General features: G+C 41.5%; 3 protein-coding genes across 3 annotated transcripts; all 3 read right to left on the bottom strand.

The window, feature by feature from the left end:
- Window positions 1–4,438: 4,438 nt before the first annotated feature.
- On the bottom strand, window positions 4,439–5,383 carry LOC120018614 (olfactory receptor 11A1-like). The gene has a single exon (XM_038961818.1). The coding sequence runs from the start codon at window positions 5,381–5,383 to the stop codon at window positions 4,439–4,441; it is 945 nt and encodes a 314-aa protein (XP_038817746.1).
- Window positions 5,384–13,268: 7,885 nt separating this feature from the next.
- On the bottom strand, window positions 13,269–14,167 carry LOC120018613 (olfactory receptor 1D2-like). Its single transcript, XM_038961816.1, has 2 exons — window positions 13,697–14,167; window positions 13,269–13,475 (listed from the first exon to the last, which is right to left on the bottom strand). The coding sequence occupies exons 1-2, from the start codon at window positions 14,165–14,167 to the stop codon at window positions 13,269–13,271; spliced, it is 678 nt and encodes a 225-aa protein (XP_038817744.1).
- Window positions 14,168–15,473: 1,306 nt separating this feature from the next.
- Window positions 15,474–16,409, bottom strand: LOC120018612 (olfactory receptor 6N1-like). Its single transcript, XM_038961815.1, has one exon. The coding sequence runs from the start codon at window positions 16,407–16,409 to the stop codon at window positions 15,474–15,476; it is 936 nt and encodes a 311-aa protein (XP_038817743.1).
- Window positions 16,410–23,299: the final 6,890 nt, after the last annotated feature.

Raw genomic sequence — 23,299 nt, 5'->3', positions numbered from 1 at the left:
ACACACACACACACACACACACACACACACACACACACACACACACACACACACACACACACAGGCACAGACACACATAGACAAAATCCATAATGACCTGCTTAAGAAAGGCATCACTGTTACAAATGGGATCTGTTTTTCTCTATATGGTTTCCTTGACTCTGAGAATATCTTTAATTTTCACCAGGTATTGGTGACTATTTGCGTATCACACCATGGCAGGCATTTTTTCCTATTCAATCTCACAAGTATAAGAATCAAGGGAGGAGCTTAGTTTATTAAGTTCTATATAAATACAATAATACTAGAGAATAGAAGATTAAACAGGGCATGTCTAGACAATGTGAAATGGCTAGCTAGTTGGCAGCTAGGAACATACAGAGAAGGAACTCTCAGATGCGTCATAGCCTGGAAGTAAAGCCGCACTAGAGCCAAATTTGAAATGGAATACATTGAATACATTGAGCAGGGACATTTTTTCCCCCATTAAAACACGATTCAAATGTATTTTTGAAAGGACTGTAATACATTAAATATACACTGAGTGTACAAAACATTAAGTTCTTCAAGTTTATCACTAGGCCTTATATCCACACATGTTTGAATGATCTGATTGATGATGATGATGGTGGTGGTGGTGAAGGAGGGGATTGAATTTACAATATACAACAGTGGTTGGCGACTAGGTTTGTACTCCAGCCAATTTGTTCCTCCTCTTGTAGTTAGTCGGCGTCGGTGTCTGCGTTTTTTATTTTTTATTTTTGTAATCCGTGATTGACTGTAGACCCTGACACATACGTCTCGTGTCTGAGCCGTTGAATTGCGACTCTACTTTGTCTCTATATTGACGCTTCATTTGTTTGATTGCCTTGTGGAGGGAATAGCTACACTGTTTGTATTCGGTCATGTTTCCAGTCACCTTGCCATGATTAAAAGCAGTGGTTCGCACTTTCAGTTTTGCGCGAATGCTGCCATCAATCCTCAGTTTCTGGTTGGGAAAGGTTTTAATAGTCACCGTAGGTCCAACATCACCGATCTACTTGCTAATTAACTCGCTCACCGAATCAGCGTATACATCAATGTTGTTGTCTGGAATGTTCCTGGGGTAACAATGTAAGAAATAATACGTTAAAAAAACAAATACTGCATAGTTTCCTAAGAACGCGAAGCGAGGCGACCATCGTCAATAGGGCTGCTGTTCTCATACCAGACTGAATTGAATAAAAACATCTAATAGGGTCCCCAAATATTGGGACTTTACATTTAAGAGGTTAAGAATCAATGGGTATATATTATTAATTTACAAGTTCAAAAAATGGATGTAGCAACAGGCTACATCCATTTGTTAGTGGCCTATGATCCTGTTAAAACAATACATGTGTGGGGACTCTGGCCTGGCATTCTACAATGTAGAAGTAGAATGTGAACTCACCAATAGGCTGGGCAGGCAACAATATCAGCAGAGGTGGGACCAAGTCATTGTTTTACAAGTCACAAGTAAGTCTCAAGTCTTAGCACTCAAGTCCCAAGTCAAGTCCCAAGTCAGACAGGCCATTCCGAGTCAAGTCTCAAGTCAAGACCGTCAAGTATCAAGCCAAGTCTCAAGTCCTAAACTTTGAGTTTCGAGTCCTAAACAAGTCATAATGTGCTCTTCACCAAATGTAATACCATTTCATATTTTTAACAAGAGTAATAGTTAGTATATTACATTTACACAAATCATGAATGCTTTTAAAAATATCTATATATTTATTACTTTCCAAATAAACATTATATTTCCATGAAAATACATGGGTAGCCATGAGAAAGACCCCCCCCAATAGTGATCGACTATCGAGGATCGCTATGGGGCGCAATCAGGCGATGTAGGCCTGTACACAATTGCCCAACCTTAAAACACACACACACACACACACACACACACACACACACACACACACACACACACACACACACACACACACACACACACACACACACACACACACACACACACACACACACACACTCTCTCTCGCTCTCTCTATCTGTGTGGTTACAGTAGGCTAACGTATGTCAATGGTTTTAGGAACAGCAGTAACATCAGGCAGGATTTAGGCTACCAACTGCCTAGCCAGTTGTAGCTTAATCTTGGGTGCAATGATCACGTTCCCGCACTGACTGACTGTGTGGAGGCTCATTGATTTAACGTTACGTTAGCCTACATGATACACTAGTAAAGTAATAAAATATATAGCTGTCGGCTATATTAGCCACGAGTTACCGTTCTTCGTGCAGCTTCAAATGTCGAACAAAGTTGGATATTTTTGCACCTCCGTCTGTAATTTTCTTCCCGCATGTTTTGCAAGTTGCAATCAGTTTTTTGTTAATACAGCGTCGTCTTTATATCCCAAAATTATAATTTTGCGTATCATCTTTCCAAGGGCTCCATCTGAATACACCCGCCGACGTTCCTCTGCACTGCCACGTACAACTTTTTCTCAGCTGGCACAATTTGATTGGCTGCTGTCTAATTCAAAACTGTAATCCGTTAAATGAAGAGTTGATGTGCTGCACACATCTTTTCATAGCATAATTTTTAATATTTGGGCTTGGGGAGTCAGGTCGAGTCATAAGGCTCAAGTCCAAGTCAAGTCACGAGTCATTAGTGTTAAAGTCAAAATCGAGTTTCAAGACATCATATTTGTGACTCGAGTCTGACTCGAGTCCAAGTCATGTTACTCGAGTCCACACCTCTGAATATCAGATCTCTTATTTATGTGCACCATGTACAATGAAGACACAGTTTAGTTGGGTGGCAGGTAGCATAGTGGTTAGAGCATTGGGCCAGTAACAGAAAGGTTGCTGGAGCAAATCCCTGAGCTGACAAGGTAAAAATCTATCCTTCTGAACAAGGCAGTTAACCCACTGTTACCCGGTGGGCCGTCATTGTAAATAAGAATTTGTTCTTTTAACTGACTTGCCTAGTTAAATAAATGTTCAATTAAAATAAAAAAAAGTGAAACCAATTGAAAGCCTCTGACAAAGGGATGGTTTCCCAGACCCAGATTAAGTATAGTCCTGGACCAACCACTGGCAGGTATCTTGGATATTGTTGACAGGCTACCTTGTTAGCTTCAGTCTGAATCAGGGTGTAACACAACAGTCTGAGGAGAGGTCATTGTTGGTAGCCTGGCCCCAGATCTGTTTGTGCTATTGTTCCAACTCCTTGTCATGTGTGATATGACAAGGAGTGTAATGTTAGCACAAACAGACTGGTACCCAGGCTACGTAGTTAGGGCTCTGTAGTTTTTCCTGGACATGTGATCTAATCAGGGAAAACAGAGAATAACTCAGGATGCTAAGTCCTAGCTATAGTCTAGAACCTAGGCCCAGAGCTTTTTCTGTTCAGGTAAAAGTGAGGACTCTTATTTCCTCTCTGGGCTTCCTTAGGCCTACAGTACACTTTCCCCCCCAAGACTGCATCCTATTCCCGATATCAGGGGTATTAAACTCTTACCCTACGAAGTCCGGGTCCTGCTGCTTTTCTTTTTTGTTCTACAGGACCTGATAATTAGTCCCTGTTAAGACAGAGAACAATGAAAAAAAGCAGTGGAAGTGGCTTCAAGGTCCAGAGTTGAATAGGGTACCATTTGGGATGCAGTCAAGACCAGCCGTGACTCTACAGGAGCCCCTCAGGTCTCTACAGGTTACTAGCTGCATTAATTGGTTCCCAGGGAACGAGGTGATGGAGTGGACTAATGACATGGTACCTAATGACTCAATAAACATGTTTCTTACAGTCTTATTATTGGCTTCTGCTTTCCCCATGGTAAAGTGTGGATGGAGTACATTAACCAACGTGTCTATTTGGATTGTTACATTCTGTAGGTCAAACATATCTCACAGTGACCCCAGAAAAACAAGATACATTTTATCTCAATAAAGGTATCTGGTCCTGACAGAATATAGTTTGTTTTCATGCTGAAGTATTTCCCTAGAATTCTCTCTGAAAATGTACCCACTGAGCCCATTTTCCATTAGTGATGGACCTAAAGGTGGGCTATAAGGTGGGCTTACCTTTTACACATTTACATCAATTTATTCACTGTTGTTGATTGATCCAGACAGTTTTGCATATCTTGATTTATTTGTCTGTGTTTACACAGGTAGTCTAATTCTGATAATTTGCCAATAATTTGTCTTTTGACCAACCAGATCAGATATTTTGCCAATAATAAAGATCAGCCTTAAATGCAGCCTTAGATACTTCAATTTAAGAAAGAAATTCAAAGTCATGAACTTCTGCTGTTTTTATTTGATTTATATGACAATATTTCAATGTTTTACATTTACCACCCTCACCCCCATTCATTATTGCGACTAGCCTATCTGTAACAAAACACAAGTCAACATCACAAAAATCTAACAATCAGGACAGAAAAGGTCACACTAATGTTTAAGTGTACATACCTACAGATAGTATGTTTTTACAAGCCTGTCTGATTTTAGCCATCCTAACTCCATACACAATAGGATTTAAAAGTGGCTGGCACATCAGATAGTACACTGATAAAATAGTGTGAAGTACAGTTGGAACATTTCTCATAGACTTTTCAAATCTACTCTGGAGCAGATTTAACAAACAGCCGAAAGAGAAGTTGAGCAGCGAGGCCAGATGAGGAGTACAGGTTCTGAAAGCTTTCTGTCTGGTCTCGATGGAAGATTTCAAACAAATAGTCAGAATCTTAATATACGAGAACACAATAGTAATTAAAGGGACAGCGACAGTCATAACAATACCACAGAGTCCATAGATGTTATTAACTGTCGTGTCTGAAGTTGAACAGGCAAGTTTTACTACCAGGTAGTTGTCACAATACACTTTGTCTATGACGTTTCCACACAATCGCAAACGAATGGTTAAAGACAGTTGTATGGTGAATTTTACAAAAGAGTACAACCATATTACACAAATTAAAATACACACCTTGCTGGGTGTCATGATGACGTTATACTGTAGTGGAGAACATATAGCAAGGTACCTGTCGTAGGACATGACTGCTAAATTGCTGAATTCAATAGATCCATATGTGTACAAGACAAATATCTGTAGGTAACAGCACACAGTGGAAACTGTATGGTCATCTGAAACCAAATGAGTCATGAGAGCAGGAAACAAACCAGTGCTCCCATACAAGTCATTTACAAACAAACTGCACAGAAACAGATACATTGGTTCATGGTGGCTTCTTTCCATACATATAACCACAATAAGCACTGTGTTCACAAAAACTATGGAGACGTATAACACAGTTATTATAATGAAATACAAGTACCTTAAGTGTCCGCTATCACTATATCCAGCTAGCATAAATGACGTGAATTGTGTTGAGTTCATCATCTTCCCAATAGTACCTATAGAAGTATTTGGAGATATAGTTAGTTCACAACATAAGTATTACAGTGTCTATCAGGTGAAACAATCTATCTCTTATTGACATCTCATAATTGCTTCATTCTTATAATTACCATTGATTTTCAAGACTCATTGCATTTTTGCCACAGCATTACTCTTCAAGGTGATTCCATGGAAAAACATTGTTACCTGTGGTTGTAATGGACATTGAGTAGAACGTACTGCAAATGTCATTCATCCCTACTGTAGTTCAATAATATTCATTTTTTGAATAACAAATACAATTGACACACTCTCAACTTACAATTTTTTGCTTTACTGTTAAACTTGCATACACTCCAATTATAATGTGAGAATCAAACAGGATGCTAGTCTTGCAGAGCTGTGGTGTGGTAATGCTCCCTGGCATAAGTCACATATAACTCACCAGAGACCAGGATTCAATACCTGTGTCCACCTTTCTCACTGATTCCCCCACCTGCCTGTCTCCCCCTCTAATTTCCTTACTGTCTGAATAAAGAGACAAAACATCAATCAAAATACTTACATATATATCTTTTAAAACAGGATTTAAGTCTAGATCACCTGGTATATTTCTCCAGACTGCCGTTGTGGACATAGGTCTACTGTATGTTCTGTGTCAGTGGGCTATTCCACACTAAACTACCATCACATCACTGAGCTTTTATACCTTTTAAAGGCAGAAAACCCCCAGTATACAGCAGTGTGTTTACTTGAACTCCAATGACACAAATAATTAAATTGTCATGGTGTGACTCTCAGTGTCCCATGGGTGGTTAGGTTAGTGCAGTGCCGGCTCAGCTAATAAGTGACATAAATGGCAGGCAAAATTTTCTCTCCGCTGCCCAATCCCGCTTAGGGCCCCCAAAAGGCAAGAGCCGGCCCTTGACCAGGTTGTGTTGCAAGGTCCATCCTCATTTTCATTTAATCTGGATCAGTTAAATTGATAATAGAGTGTGTGTGAGTGTGTGTGTATGCGTAAGTGTGTGTGTGTGTGTGTTAGTGATGTGCGGGTTGACTCATTCCCTGCAGTTATATAAGTGGGCAGGCGGGTTTAAAGTGAGGAAATAGAAAACAAAAGCCTTCCTTAAAAGATTTGGTGAAGTGGTAAAAGAGGATTATAGCAGTGTCAGCTATGTTATGTGTAAGGATTGTGAGGCGATATACAAATTTGACAGTCACAAGATGGAGACTTCAAATAGACCTATGACACGTCAAGATAACTGTAGCCTACTGTTCAGATGGGTTAAATGAAACTGAAATCTATTACCTCTCACATAGCCTTAATATTGACTTAACCCTTGTGTGGTGTTCGGGTCTGTGGGACCCATTTTCAATGTTTACTAAAAGAAAACAAAATAAACATTTCATCCTGATACTCACTGGCCTTGGCTCATTTTCTGTGAAGAACATGTCAAATAACACATTTACATTGAGTGTACACTGTGCACCCCCCTACACATTTATATTACATATGTGGTGTTCGGGTCCACCCGAGGGTAATAAAAGTGTGGAAAAGTGTGTGTGTAGGTGAAAACAAGTGAAAATTAATCAAAAAGTCTTGCGATGTGCTTTCACTCTGTCTTCCTCCTCCCTGGGCCTGCTGTTTCAACAAAGCACCAAGAACTTATGTCTCTGTCAATTCGGAGTCTGTCATTGGAAGAAGAGGATGAGATTGACCCTCAGCTAGCCCCAGGACCAGCCCATCAGCAACCAGCTCATCAGCAGCCTGCAGGAGGAGAAATATGGATGAGAAAAAATTGTCTTCTTTCCCAAGGAATGAGCCACCCTGCAAGGCTGCCAATGTCATAAAGATGCAACCAGGGCTGACGCGGATCGCGGTTACTCATGTGAAGGGCATAAAGTATTTTTTTGAACTGTTCATCCCAGACACCATCCAGAAAATCATTCTGGACTGCAATCATTCTGGAGGGCGTGTTTTTGGAGAGAGATGGAAGGTGATGGACCAAACTCATTTTCATGCATACTTTGGGTTTTGCATCCTTGCTGGTGTTTTCGGATCCAATGGGGAATCCACAGGATCCCTGTGGGATGCAGAAACTGGCAGATCATTTTTCAGTGTAAAAACGTTTCTAGAAAACTTCCACATTATTTCCAGGATTATCCGCTTCGATAACTGAGACAGCATACCAGCTCGGTGGCAGAGATACAAGCTAGCTGTAATCAGGTCAGTGTGGGACAAGTGGGGGGACCACCTTCCCCTGTTTTACAACCCTGGGCCCTAACGTTACTGTTGATGAGCAGCTTATGCCATTTAGGGGCCGCTGCCCCTTCAGGCAGTACATACCGTCTAAACCCACAAAATATGGACTCAAGATCTGGGCTGCCTGTGATGCTGCTTCATCATATACGTGGAACTTGCAAGTGTATACGGGGAAGCCAGATGGAGGAGTCCCTGAGGAGAACCAAGGGATGTGGGTTGTCCTGGATGTGTTACAGTGACTCCGTGGCCACAGCATCACCTGTGATAACTTTTTTACTTCTCACAAGCTGGGACAGGAGCTCCTCAAGAGGAAGCTGACGATGGTAGGAACAGTATGAAAAACCAAACTAGAGCTCCCACCTCAGCTGTTGAATACACGGAACAGGCCTATCAATTCCTCTAAGTTTGTGTTCACGGCCGACACTTCCCTTGTGTCCTACGTGCCAAAGAAAGGCAAAAATCTGGGACTCATGAGTACGCTGCATAGGGATGGGAGAATCTGTGGCCAGGAACATCAAAAATCAGAAATCATAATGGATTACAATGCCACAAAAGGAGGGGTGGTGCCAGAACAACAACCTCTCCCTCAACTTGATCAAGACAAAGGAGATGATTGTGGACTACAGGAAAAGGAGGACCGAGCACGCCCTCATTCTGATCGACGGGGCTGTAGTGGAGCAGGTTGAGAGCTTCAAGGTCCTTGGTGTCCACATCACCATCAAGTAACATGGTCCAAGCACACCAAGACAGTCGTGAAGAGGGCACGACAAAAGTATTCTCCCTTAGGAGACTGAAAAGATTTGGCATGGCTCCTCAGATCCTCAAAAGGTTCTACAGCTGCACCATCGAGAGCATCCTGACTGGTTGCATCACTGCCTGGTATGGCAACTGCTCGGCCTCCGACCGCAAGCCACTACAGAGGGTAGTGCGTATGTCCCAGTACATCACTGGGGCCAAGCTTCCTGCCATCCAGGACCTCTATACCAAGTGGTGTCAGAGGAAGGCCCTAAAAGTTGTCAAAGACTCCAGCCACCCTAGTCATAGACTGTTCTCTCTGCTACCGGAGCGCCAAGTCTAGGTCCAAGAAGCTTCTAAACAGCTTCTACCCCCAAGCCATAAGACTCCTGAACATTTAATCAAATGGCTACCCAGACTATTTGCATTGCCCCCACCCCCCTTTACACTGCTGCTACTCTCGGTTATTATCTATGCATAGTCACTTTAATAACTCTACCTACATGAACATATTACCTCAATTACCTCGACTAACCGGTGCCCCCACACATTGACTCTGTACCGGTACCCCATGTATATAGTCTCACTATTGTTATTTTACTACGGCTCTTTAATTATTTGTTACGTTTATTTCGTATTCTTATTTTTTTGTAGGCATTTTGATAGATTCTTTTACTGCATTGTTTTGTTGTTTTGATTTTATTTGATTTGGATTACTCTACCTTTATTTAGCCCTCAGTAGCCTCAGTCATAATGCAGTGTTGGTTTTGGTCACGCTCCGTTTTGTTAATCTGCCTTATTCTTATCATTAAACTCACCTTTTTCACCTGCTTCATGACTCCCAGCGAATACGTTACACTGCTGCCTGGAAAAATGTATTTGCTTGTACTTACTTTGAGCCACAATAATGTGTTTGTATTTTGTTCCATACAGGTCATTGGTCACTTTGAAGATTTCCCCAGCCATGTTAACTCTTCCACCACATTTGCTGGTTTGGTTTAGCAGTGCAGGAGAGAACCTCCCCCAACAGCTTCTTTCTTTCTCGTCAGGACCAGAAAGAAAGAAACGCCACTCAGCCGTTTTTTATGCCTGCTACATTAGGTTAGGGTGACACAAATGAGAGAACACCTCTCTGACCATTTCAGTCCCCATAGCAGAGCTGTTTAGACTAGTTTTCAAGTTATCTAGACAGGTTAGTCACCATAACCGTTTTACTGTTTTGCATGTAGAAACGCTTCCCACTTGCAAAGACATGCACAAGAAACACCCACACCAAAGCACGCCTTCAATACACAAACCTCTTTGGATGTTAAAACCTCTTATGGCTGGGGGCAGTATTGAGTAGCTTGGATGAATAAGGTGCGCAGAGGTGCCCAGAGTAAATGGCCTGCTACTCAGTCCCAGATGCTAATATATGCATATTATTAGTATATTTTGATAGAAAACACTCTGGAGTTTTCTAAACTGTTTGAATGATGTCTGTGAGTATAACATAACTCATATGGCAGGCAAAATGCATGGCAGGTGAGCATGCATGGCATGTGAGCATTTTACGTACAGATTGAAGTCTTTGTTGGAGGATCTTGCCATTCAAGGCTAGATCCCCCAGGGGTGGCTGAATACAGGTGAGTTACTACAAAATGTTCACTTTCACAAGAAACTCAATGCAGAGAACTGGCAACCTTTTTCTTGCACTTGTGCTACTCTATTGTTGCAAAACAAACATAGCTACCCCTGGCACTGAAATTATATAGTTCTGCAAAATGTAGATGTCACGACTTCCGCCGAAGTCGGTCCCTCTTTTGTTCGGGTGGCGTTCGGTGGTCGACGTCACCGGCCTTCTAGCCATCGCCGATCCACTTTTCATTTTCCATTTGTTTTGTCTATGTTTTACACACCTGGTTTCAATTACCCAATTACATGTTCATTATTTAACCCTCTGTTTTCCCCATGGTTTTTGTGAGTGATTGTTTTATTGTAAGTTCGGTCTGATGTTTGTGGGCTTGGTATTACTTCATGTATTTGGAAATTTTGAGTAAAGTTCTTTGTTTTACTCATCTCTGCTGTCCTGCGCCTGACTCCTCTGCACCAGCTACACCCAGAACCTTACAGTAGATCTGTATAGTAGGATATTTTTTGTCCTCCTAATCTAATAGAAAAATCATAACACTACTTCATCACAGAGGGAAGGAACAGAAAAGCTACAATCAATGGTTGGCTAGTCAATATGTCAATCCAACTCAAAATGCAAGGTTTATCCAATCACAAGTGTAAATCATTTGCGAGGTTAGTCCCTCATATTTGGAAGTTTCTCTGTTTCTGTTACTGTTACTAAGTGAAGCTATACACAGCCTATAAGACAGTCAGAATGTTATTATAGACAATCCTTTTGTCAGAATATGAATAGAGAATATATGTTCAAATTTGAGAAACGTTTGTGTCATGATTCAATTAAATAGAAATTCTGAATAAGATATTTCTGTTCAGTATTCTTGTATCTTCTTTATGCAATTTATATCACAAAAAATGTGTAGGCTACATTCAACCATGCTTTCTTGTTACATACATATTCTTGTTATTGCATTAATGAAGTAATAAATTGCCTTCAAAAGCGGTTGTGATGATCCATTTATTTTGAGAAATACACTGAGGAAGAGGCCTGCTTAAGAACATTGATATGTTATAACTCTACAACCCCCTAAAATGTAAATGATTTTATAGTACTGTTACCACAACATTATATACATCATTTTATTTTCAGAGTATTTAGAATAAAGCACCCAGTGGGGGAAAATACACTATATATACAAAAGTATGTGGACACCCCTTCAAATTAATGTATTCGGCTATTTCAGCCACACCCGTTTCTGACAGGTGTATAAAATCGAGCACACAGCCATTCAATCTCCATAGACAAACATTGGCAGTAGAATGGCCATACTGAAGAGCTCAGTGACTTCAACGTGGCACCATCATAGGATGCCACCTTTCCAACACGTCAGTTTGTCAAATTTCTGCCCTGCTAGAGCTTCCCCAGTCAGCTGTAAGTGCTGTTCTTGTGAATTGGAAACGTCCAGGAGCAACAACGGCTCAGCTATAAAGTGGTCGGTCACTAAAGCCCACAGAACGGGACCGCAGAGTGCTGCAGCCCGTAGCGAGTAAAAATTGTCTGTCCTCGGTTGCAACACTCACTACTAGTTCCTAACTGCCTCTGGAAGCAACGTCAGCACAATAACTTAGTTGGGAGCTTCATTAAATGGGTTTCCATGGCCGAGCAGCTGCATACAAGCTTAAGATTACACTGCGCAATGGCTTGAGTTGTGTTAAGCTCTCTACCATTGGACTCTGGAGCAGTGGAAACGCATTCTCTCGAGTGATGAATCATGCTTCACCATCTGGCAGTCTGAAGGACGATTCTGGGTTTAGTGGGTGCCAGGAGAACGCTACCTGCCTGAATGCAGAGTGTCAAATGTAAAGTTTGGTGGAGGAGGAATAATGGTCTGGGGCTGTTTTTCATGGTTCAGGCTAGGCCCCTTAGTTCCAGTGAAGGGAAATATTAACGCTACAGCATACAATGACATTCTAGATTATTCTTTACATCCATCTTTGTGGCAACAGTTTGGGGAAGGCCCTTTCCTAATTCAGCATGAAAGTTAATTTAAAAAAAATACATATATTTTATTTAGCTAGCCAAGTCAGTTAAGACCAAATTCTTATTTACAATGACGGCATAGCCCGGCCAAACACGAACAATGCTGGGCCAACTGTGCACCGCCCTATTGGACTCCCAATCACAGCCAGATGTAAAGCAGCCTGGATTTGAACCAGGTACTGCAGTGACCACTTTTGCACTGAGATGCAGTGTCTTATCCCACTGCGCCACACGGGAGAACAACACCCCTGTGCACAATACAATGTCCATACTAAAATTGTTCGTCGAGATCGGTGTGGAAGAACTTGACTGGCCTGCATAGAACCCTGTCCCCATCGAACAACTTTGTGATGAATTGGAATGCCGACTGCGAGCCAGGCCTAATCGCCCAACATCAGTGCCCAACCTCACTAATGCTCTTGTGGCTACGTTTGATTATGTAGTGTGTGTATTGAAGAGTAGCGTTGCATATTGTTGTTCTTCATTGGAAAGTAAATACCTCCATAAGGAGTCACAAAATTGCACTATTGATTGCACGCTTTTCCCTTTATAGTGGGAAGTCACTCCTTGTCCCGAAGTCACTCCTGCGCTGTCTTGGCTGTGTGCTTAGGGTCGTTGTCCTGTTGAAAGGTGAACCTTCGCCCAAGTCTGAGTAGGTTTTCATCAAGGATCTCTCTCTAATTTGCTCCGTTCATCTTTCCCTCAAACTGTTGTCGCTTTGTTATTATGGAGAATTGTGTGTAGATTGAAAGAAAAATCCATTTTATAATAAGGCTGTAACATAACAAAATGTGGAAAAAGGGAAGGGGTCTGAATACTTTCCAAATGCACTGTATAAATCATATATATTTATGCTCCAGACACTGACATTGAACGTCCTAATATTTCTGTATTTCTTTATTCCATTATTTTATTATTTTAGATTTGTGTGTATTGTTAGATATTACTGCACTATTGGAGCTAGGAACACAAGCATTTTTCTACACCAGCAATAACATCTGCTAAATATGTGAATGTGAGCAATACATTTTGATTTGCTACAATTACTCTATTCTTGGAATATTTGTAAATCATTTCCCCAGAGGAGGGCGGTAGATTAAACAAATAAGGGGCCATTTAACCTTGCAACAGTTTTGCCAGATTTTAACTTTATTTTTGTTGACTTCTGATATCAGGAAGTCTCCCTGTTGTGTAAGATCATGTAACTAACTTCTCACGTCAATGCTTTTATGTCTATTTCACTTTATAAAAACTGCTCTTCGAATCTGCTGGAGGTTAAGTCCATATATGACAGGGTTAAAGACAGGTGGTATAACAAGGAATTGTACAGCCATTGCATTACGCATATTTAGAGTAATATTTATATTACTATTCCACCCTTGCAAAGTATCAAACAGGGTCACTGTGATGAAAATAACCATTGTCAATAAATGTGGCACACATGTCTGAATTTAATCTTTCCCTTAGCTGACTTTACACAAGTCCTTACAATCTGACAGTAAGAAAGGGCAATGAGTACCTGTAAAACTTTAACCACTATTATACAATAGCCCCAAATCCGATTGATGGTTATGGGTAAACATGAATGGTTTACTATAGACACATTGTCACAGAAGAGTTTATCAATGTGAGATCCACATAACAGTTACTTTAACTGCCAGACTACCTTTATCAGTGCTATAAATAAAGGATAACACCAAGAAAATAAGAGTAACTTTCTAACAGTTAAAGATGTCACAATGGTATGGTATAGTAGTGGTCTGCATATTGCCACATACCTGTCGTAAGACATCACTGTTAGAATAGAAATTTCACACATGACAGATGTGTATATTACATAGGCTTGAGTGAACCATCCACCATAAGATATCACCTGAACATCTGACTGAAGGTCCAGTAACAACTTGGGGTAGAAATCAGCAGTTCCATACAATCCATTGACACATAAACTACACAGAAAGATATACATGGGCTCATGGAGGCCTTTCTCCTGAATGATTGTTATGATCAGAGGCAGATTCACAGTGATGATGAGAAGGTATGTGATAAGAGACAAGATAAAATAGACCGATTTGTTGTTAAATGTCTCTTTTAAGCCAAAGAGATAAAATAACTTGACTTGGGTTGAGTTCTCCATAGCTTTTGTTAATTTTCTTTCTCTGGTCAATGCAGCAATTCTTAGTCTTTACAAGGCTGGAGTGTGTATGGAGGTGAATGTATGTGTGTGAATTATTTGATTATGTGTCCACAATACTTTTAACAAAACAAATTCATATCCTCCATCAAACTCTTATTCTTAAAAAAAAAAAAATATATCCCGATAATATATACTATCAGACTTCTGAGGTGTGAAAGATATAAAGAAACTTGTGCCTGTGAAATGTGTTCTTGCTTGACACAGGGATACTGCTCCAATAACTTGTATATTAATACCACCAGAAGACAGTTAAAATACATGATTTCAAATGGTCAGAATATGAACATAGGCAATTATTTTGTCAGAATATTAATATAGAATATGTATACGCTGGAGAAAAATCTACATCTAGTAAATAAATTAAATGGGAATTCAGAATGTGATATTTCTGTTCAGTATTTATTGTATCTTGTTAATGCCATTTACAATCACTCCAAATCTGTAGCCTACATTCAACATTACTTTCTAGTTTCATGCATATTTGTGTTATTGCACCAATTACACGTGGTCCCGTGTAGCTCAGTTGGTAGAGCATGGCGCTTGCAACGCCAGGGTTGTGGGTTCAATTCCCACGGGGGGCCAGTACAAAAAAGTATGAATGTATGTACTTGTAAGTCTCTCTGGATAAGAGCGTCTGCTAAATGACTTAAATGTAAATGTAATGTAAATGTAAACAATGAATTGCCCTCCAAAGTGGTTGTGAACACACATCTATTTTGAGAGATACACTGAGGACGCCTGTTTATAAGCACATATATACATTATCACAACTCAGTAACCTAAAAAGAATCAATATATTTACTGTATTGTAACCACAACCATTAATGACATCATTTATTTTTGTTAACAGTATTATGAATAAAGCACCCAGTGGGGAAAATATACATCGAAGGAGTAGCTTTGCATATTACTGTTCTTCTTTAAAAAGTTCTTCACTGCATAAGGAGTCACATATTTGTCCTATCCATTGGACCCCATTTCCTTAATAGTGCACTACTTTGGCTCTGGTCAAAAGTACTGCACCATAAAGGGAATAGGGTGCCATTTGGTACGCAGACAAGCATTTTCCTGCTCAGGTGTGCTACAATTACTCTATTCTTGGAATGTTTGTAAATAATTTTTCCAGAAGAGGGTGATAGACATCAACAAATTAGGGGCCATTTAACCGTGCAACAGTTTTGGTAGATTTTACCTTCCTTTTGTTGACTTCTGATATCAGTAAGTCTCCCTGTTTCTTAAGCTGTAACTAACGTTTCATATCAATGATTTTATGTGCATTACACTTTCTAAAAACTGCTCTTCGAATCTGTTGGAGGTTAAGTCCATATATGAGAGGGTTAAAGACAGGTGGTATAACAAGGAATTGTACAGCCATTGCATTACGCATATTTAGAGTAATATTTACATTATTCCACCCTTGCAAATTGTCAAACAGAGTCACCGTGATGAAAATAACTATTGTTAATAAATGTGGCACACATGTCTGTGTGAACTTAATCCTACCCTTAGCTGACTTTACACAAGTCTTTACAATCTGACAGTAAGAAAATACAATGAAAAGTAACTGTAAAACATGCACCACTATTAAACATCGGCTCAAAATGTGATTAATGGTAATGGGTAAACATGCATGTTTCAGTATAGATGGATTGTCACAGAAAATTTTATCAATACGAGATCCACATAAAGGAATTCTGACGGTTAAACTAAGTGCTATGAGTGCTATAAATAAAGGATAACACCAAGAAAATAAGAGTAACTTTCTAACAGTTAAAGATGTCACAATGGTATGGTATAGTAGTGGTCTGCATATTGCCACATACCTGTCGTAAGACATCACTGTTAGAGTAGAGATTTCACACATGACAGATGTATATATTACATAGGCTTGAGTGAAACATCCACCATAAGATATCACCTGAACATCTGACTGAAGGTCCAGTAACAACTTGGGGTAGAAACCAGCGGTTCCATACAATCCATTGACACATAGACTACACAGAAAGATATACATGGGCTCATGGAGGCCTTTCTCCTGAATGATTGTTATGATCAGAGTCAGATTCACAGTGATAATGAGAAGGTATGTAATAAGAGACAAGATAAAATATACTGATTTGTTGTTAAATGTCTCCTGTAAGCCAAAGAGATAAAAGAACTTGACTTGGGTTGAGTTCTCCATAGCTTTTGTTAATTTTCTTTCTCTGGTCAATGCAGCAATTCTTAGTCCTTGGAAGGCTTGAGCGTGTATGGATGTGAATAAATTCAATTGTGAATTATTTGATTCTGTTTAGGCTCAGACTAAACACAATAGTTTTAACAAAATAAATTCTCATCCTCCCTCAAAGTCGTACAATTATTTTTTTAAAGATCCCGATAATATCTGTATATTATCAGACTTCGGAGGTGTGAAAGAAATAAAGAAACTTATGTCCATAAAATGTCTTCTTGCTTGACAGAGGAGACTGCTGCAATAACTTGTCCTGGTAGCCTCTAAATATACCATAGTGTATGATCACATGGGATTGTAGTTTCAGCGTCACCATGTAACCACTCCATAGAGATGGATCTATATTGAGTTTATGACAAGCAACTAATTGGATTATATTTACTCAGCCTATTTATGTTTTAACCAGGAAAACTGAGGATGTCCTAAGGACATTCGGCAATGTTCTCATCAGGTCCCTTTAAGGCAGCATTTCCCAAACTCGGTCCTTGGGACCCCAAGGCTGCATGTTTTATTTATTGCCCTAGCATTACATAGCTGATTCAAATAATCAAAGATTGATGATTAGTTGATGATTTAGTTGATGATTGACCCCCTTGGGGTCCCCAGGACCAAGTTTGGGAAAGCTGCTTTAAGGGTTTCAGCGAGACGTTATCCCATTGATGTTCTGAGACCACTCTACAAACATTAAAACATGACGTTAACCTTGGGACCATAAGAGGACGTTCAGTACAGATCCCAGTTCGGTCCGAGTATAACGTTATAATAAGATATTTTAATGTCCCTTAGGGAACATTATGAAAAGGTTCCTATTTGTGTCACACCCTGATCTGTTTCACCTGTCTTTGTGCTTGTCTCCACCCCCTTCCAGGTGTCGCCCGTCTTCCCCATTATCCCCAGTGTATTTATACCTGTGTTCTCTGTTTTTCTGTTCCCAGTTAGTTTTGTTCGTCAAGCCTACCAGCGTTTCCCCCCTTGCTCCTGTCTTTTTCTTGTTCCTGTTTTCTAGGTTTCCCGGTTTTGACCATTCTGCCTGCCCTGACCCTGACCCTGAGCCAGCCTACCGTTCTGTACCTTGTCACACCACCCTGGATTATTAACCTCTGCCTGCCCTGACCCCGAGACTGTCTGCCGTTCTGTATCTTATGGACTCTGATCTGGATTACTGACCTCTGCCTGCCCTTGATCTGTCATTTTGCCTGCCCCATGTTCTAGTAATAAACTTTTGTTACTTCAACACTGTCTGCATCTGGGTCTTCTCTTGAAATGTGATAATTTGTTTCTTATAAGACATTAACCATGGGACAATTAATGACCACAAGGAGACGTTTCATGATGGCCAAGGGGAAGTAACATGATGGTTCCAAGGGAACGTTCTGTTTATTTCCGGGTAAGTTACCAGGATGTCACAGAGGACCATCTCAGGACCTTTTTAGGATGTTCTCAGGACTTCATTTTACTAGTCTTCAGGAAGTCATGTGATGGTTCCAAGGGAACGTTCTCTGGGGGACTTTTGTCTAGCTCCCTGTAGTTTGCCAGGACGTAATTGAGGACCATATCAGTACCTTTTTAGGACGTTCTCAGGACTTTCATTTTACTAGTCATTAGGACGTTGGGTGATAGTCCCAAGGAAATGTCCCTGCAAACAAAATGAATCATTAGGATGTCCCCAGAATGTCACGAAATGCTTGTCTTTTTATTTATTTATTTCACCTTTATTTAACCAGGTAGGCTAGTTGAGAACAAGTTCTCATTTGCAACTGTGACCTGGCCAAGATAAAGCATAGCAATTCGACACATACAACAACACAGAGTTACACATGGAATAAACAAAACATACAGTCAATAATACAGTAGAACAAAAGAAAACAAAAAGTATATATACAGTGAGTGCAAATGAGGTAAGTTTAAGGCAATAAATAGGCCATGGTGGCGAAGTAAATACAATATAGCAATTAAACACTGGAATGGTAGATGTGCAGAAGATGAATGTGCAAGTAGAGATACTGGGGTGCAAAGGAGCAAGATAAATAAATAAATACAGTATGTGTTATGGGTGTAAGATGGCACAGTGATGCCATCTGTTGGTAAATGTTCATTACTGCAACTCATGTGTTTATACCGGGGTGCTTGAGATACCCGGATGTATGTGATGTACGGAACAAGGCTGGTTACTCGCATCAATGTCTCTGTCTCATCATTTAACATTCAAACATGGTGTCAGAAGAGGGATAACTAACCATGCTTTCCGCAAATTAGAGTCACCTGTTCTGGTTTACCAAACAAATGCTTATTTGAGTAAAATTTCGCCGGAATTGGCCTTAGCTAGAGTGAGTTTGCTAGTTAGCTTCAGTGTTGTTAGCACCGGTTAGACATGGCAGCGAACATTCCCCCTCCCGCCGTTATGAAGCTCAGCGGGGATTGGAGCACGAACTGGGATACGTTTAGAGGTGAATGGGAGGACTATGCGCTAGCAACGGGACTTCTGGAAAAGGACGATGAGGTAGTGGCTGCCACTTTGAGGACTATAATGGGAACTGAATGCCGACACGTATACAAACACAACCTGAACGTAACAGCAGCTCAGCAAGGTAACGCTATAGCTATTCTTGATGCTCTTGAACATTACTTTAAGCCAGCAAAGAACGTCATCTACAAGCGTTATGTGTTCAGTTGTTGCAAACCGGAGGACGGGGAGTCCATTGACAGCTTTGTCACTAGGTTAAGGGAAAAGACAGCTACATGTGACTATGGTGCTTTAAGAGATGAACTGATCAGAGATAGGATTGTGCTTGGCATAACTGATGAGGGTACCCGCAGACGTTTACTGAGAGAACGTGACCTGACCCTGGAATTGGCAGTGGAGACATGCCGTGCAGCAGAGCTTACTGATATACGGATAAGGTCCATGGAGCTAGAAAGGCAACATATGGACAATGTCAATGCTACATTCAGGCAGCCAGTAAAGAAATTCCCCTTTGCCACAGCTAATGCTAATACTACAGCCAACTCTGCAGTAGACAACCCCAATACATGCCGATATTGTAGCATTTCTCATGGACGAGGAAAAGAACACTGCCCAGCCTATGGGAAAATATGCAAATCCTGTGGTACAGCTAATCACTTTGCAAGGGTCTGCATGAAAAGCAAGATAAAGGAGGGTAAGGTGCACTCCATTGAAACAAACACAGATGAAGGGAACAACAGCACAGAGGATGTATATGCTAGCGAGTGCATAGGGGCAGTGAAGGCAAAAGGAAAAAAGTGGTTTGTCACTCTGCTACTTAATAATAAACCACAGCAATGCCAGATAGATTCAGGGGCCACATGCAACGTTATGAGCCTTAAAGATAAAAGGAGGCTCGCGCCCAGAGACAATTTCACACAGAGTAGCACCAAGCTGAAACTGTATTCAGGCCAGTTCATGACCTCTTTAGGCCTGTTTGTGACAGAGTGTGTTTTACGTGGCCAGAAACACACCCTTGAGTTTGAAATAGTTGAGGCTAGTCAACAGCCATTACTGTCAGGTTCTACATGCGAGCGCCTTGGGTTTATTAACTTTACCATCCCAGCTGATCTTAACATTATAGACAAAGTCCAGGCTGGGCCCCTGAGCAAGGAGACACTCCTAAGCAAGTACCATGATGTCTTCAACGCACCGGTCAAGTCAGTTCCTGGGGAAGTCCACTTTGAGTTGGACGCAGCAATCCAGCCTGTCCAGTGTGCACCCCGCAATGTACCAGTGGCCATGAAAGCACCTACGAAGGCTCAGCTTGACAAATACGAAGCAGATGGCCACATGATATCCGTCACTGAGCCTACAGACTGGATAAGTAATATGGTTATCCTCAAGAAACCAGACAAGCTACGGATATGCATTGATCCTAAACACCTCAACCGGGCTCTGCGACGTTCACATTACATTATGCCCACGTTGGAGGATGTTCTTTACAAGCTCCCAAAGGCAGGAGTCTTCACGCTCGTGGACGCCAGAGATGCCTTCCTGCAGTGCAAGCTCGACGAGCCCAGCAGCTACATGACCACCTTTTGGACACCCTGGGGCAGGAAGAGGTGGTTGAAGCTTCCGTTTGGTGTCTCTGTGGCTCCAGAGGTGTATCAGCGGAAACAGCACGAGCTGTTGATGGGACTCAGTGGCGTGGAACACATAGCAGATGACATCCTCGTAGTGGGCTGTGGGGACAGTGATGAGGAGGCAGAATGTGACCATGACGCCAAGCTGCTGGCCCTGATGGTCAGATGCAGACAGGTCAAGCTAAGGCTAAGCATAAAAAAGCTTCAGTTTAAAGTGCCAGAGGTCTGCTTTCATGGGCACATCTTGTCCTCCACCGGATTGAAGGCGGATCCTGAAAAAGTGAAGGCTGTCTTGGAAATGCCCCACCCATCTGACGTGAAGGGAGTGCAGCGCTTCGTCGGATTTGTCACTTACCTGGCCAAATTCCTACCGCGGCTCTCTGAAGTGTGTGAGCCACTAAGGAGGCTCATGGACAAGGACGCCATCTGGCATTGGCTCCCAAAACATGACGCAGCGGTGAGGGAACTGCGATACTACAATGTGTCAAAACCTGTCACGATTCAGAGTGACTCAAGCCAGTATGGACTTGGCTGTTGCCTCATGCAGGATGGCCAGCCTGTGGCATTCGCCTCTAGGGCACTCACCCTAACAGAGCAGAACTATGCCCAGATAGAGAAGGAGTGCCTCAGCATTGTGTTTGCATGCCAACGCTTCCACCACTACCTGTACGGGAGCGACAATATTACCGCAGAGATAGATCACAAGCCCCTTATTGCTATATTCAGCAAGCCTCTTCTGAATGCCCCAAAACAACTGCAGAGCATGCTACTGGCCCTACAAAACTACAACCTCAAGGTGGTGTATAAGCCAGGGCCAGTGATGTATGTGAGTGACACGCTCAGCAGGGCTACTGCATCAGGCATGTACACACGCTCCATGCATGAACAACACGCAGTGTGCAGCTTACAAACAGAGCAAGTGGATGTTGAACACATCAACCAGGCTGACTACCTCAATGTTACGGACCAGCGCCTTATACAAATCAGACAGCACACAGACAGGGATGGACAACTCCAGGCATTGAGGTCTGTGATTATGATGGGCTGGCCCGACTGCAAGGAAGAAACTGCTTTAGCCGTCAGAGAATATTGGCCAGTCAAAGAGGAGCTCAGTGTTCAAAACGGAGTAATATTCAAGTGTCAGAGAGTCATCTCTGCGCCAGGAGATGTTGGCGCGCGTGCACTCAAGTCAAATAGGAGGTGAGGCCTGTTACAGACAAGCACGTGACACACTGTATTGGCTAGGAATGCAGAGTGAAATCAAAGACTATGTCAGTAAATGTGTTCGGTGTTCGCCTTAGCAATCTCACTAGGATAAAGACCTCCTCCATTCCTGCCATTATTGAAAGAGATCGTGATACCTCACATCTCAAAATAGGGCTACTTAATGTTAGATCCCTCACTTCAAAGGCAGTTATAGTCAATGAACTAATCACTGATCATAATCTTGATGTGATTGGCCTGACTGAAACATGGCTTAAGCCTGATGAATTTACTGTGTTAAATGAGGCCTCACCTCTTGGTTACACTAGTGACCATATCCCCTGTGCATCCCGCAAAGGCGGAGGTGTTGCTAACATTTACGATAGCAAATTTCAATTTACAAAAAAAAAAAAAAAAGACGTTTTTGTTTTTTGAGCTTCAAGTCATGAAATCTATGCAGCCTACTCAATCACTTTTTATAGCTACTGTGTACAGGCCTCCTGGGCCATATACAGCGTTCCTCACTGAGTTCCCTGAATTCCTATCGGACCTTGTGGTCATAGCAGATAATATTCACATTTTTGGTGATTTTAATATTCATATGGAAAAGTCCACAGACCCACTCCAAAAGGCTTTTGGAGCCATCATCGACTCAGTGGGTTTTGTCCAACATGTCTCTGGACCTACTCACTGCCACAGTCATACTCTGGACCTAGTTTTGTCCCATGGAATAAATGTTGTAGATCTTAATGTTTTTCCTCATAATCCTGGACTATCGGACCACCATTTTATTACGTTTGCAATCGCAACAAATAATCTGCTCAGACCCCAACCAAGGAGCATCAAAAGTCGTGCTATAAATTCTCAGACAACACAAAGATTCCTTGATGCCCTTCCAGACTCCTTCTGCTTACCGAAGGACGTCAGAGGACAAAAATCAGTTAACCACCTAACTGAGGAACTCAATTTAACCTTGCGCAATACCCTAGATGCAGTTGCACCCCTAAAAACTAAAAGCATTTGTCAAAAGAAACTAGCTCCCTGGTATACAGAAAATACCCGAGCTCTGAAGCAAGCTTCCAGAAAATTGGAACGGAAATGGCGCCACGCCAAACTCGGACAAAACAGAGATGCTTGTTCTAGGTCCCAAGAAACAAAGTCTTCTCAAATAAAACTGTGAAGGACCTCGGCGTTACTCTGGATCCTGATCTCTCTTTTGATGAACATATGTAACGGCAGCCTTCCCTCTCTTCACGAGAAGAGAGGGTGTAACAGGGATCGGACCAACACGCAGCGTAGCCAGTGCTCAACATGTTAAATTAAACGATAAACAGAGAACACTACAAATACAAAATAACAAAATGTGGCAAACCGATACAGTCCTAGCTGGTGCAGAGAAAACACAGAGACAGGAAACAACCACCCACAAATCCCCAACACAAAACAAGCCACCTATATATGATTCTCAATCAGGGACAACGATTGACAGCTGCCTCTGATTGAGAACCATATTAGGCCGAACACAGAAACAGACAAACTAGACACACAAC

This window comes from Salvelinus namaycush, chromosome 23, assembly GCF_016432855.1.
Source record: "Salvelinus namaycush isolate Seneca chromosome 23, SaNama_1.0, whole genome shotgun sequence".
Lineage (NCBI taxonomy): Eukaryota > Metazoa > Chordata > Actinopteri > Salmoniformes > Salmonidae > Salvelinus > Salvelinus namaycush.
This window is presented reverse-complemented; position numbering and strand designations above follow the sequence as displayed.

Excerpts from the sequence above, each read along its gene's own strand:
- LOC120018614 (XM_038961818.1), bottom strand. The coding sequence starts at position 5,383 with ATGATGAACTCAACACAATTCACGTCATTTATGCTAGCTGGATATAGT.
- LOC120018613 (XM_038961816.1), bottom strand. The coding sequence starts at position 14,167 with ATGGAGAACTCAACCCAAGTCAAGTTATTTTATCTCTTTGGCTTAAAA. Across the intron at positions 13,476-13,696 it reads TATTTATAGCACTGATAAAG|ACATGTGTGCCACATTTATT; the intron begins GTAGTCTGGCAG and ends GATTAAATTCAG.
- LOC120018612 (XM_038961815.1), bottom strand. The coding sequence starts at position 16,409 with ATGGAGAACTCAACCCAAGTCAAGTTCTTTTATCTCTTTGGCTTACAG.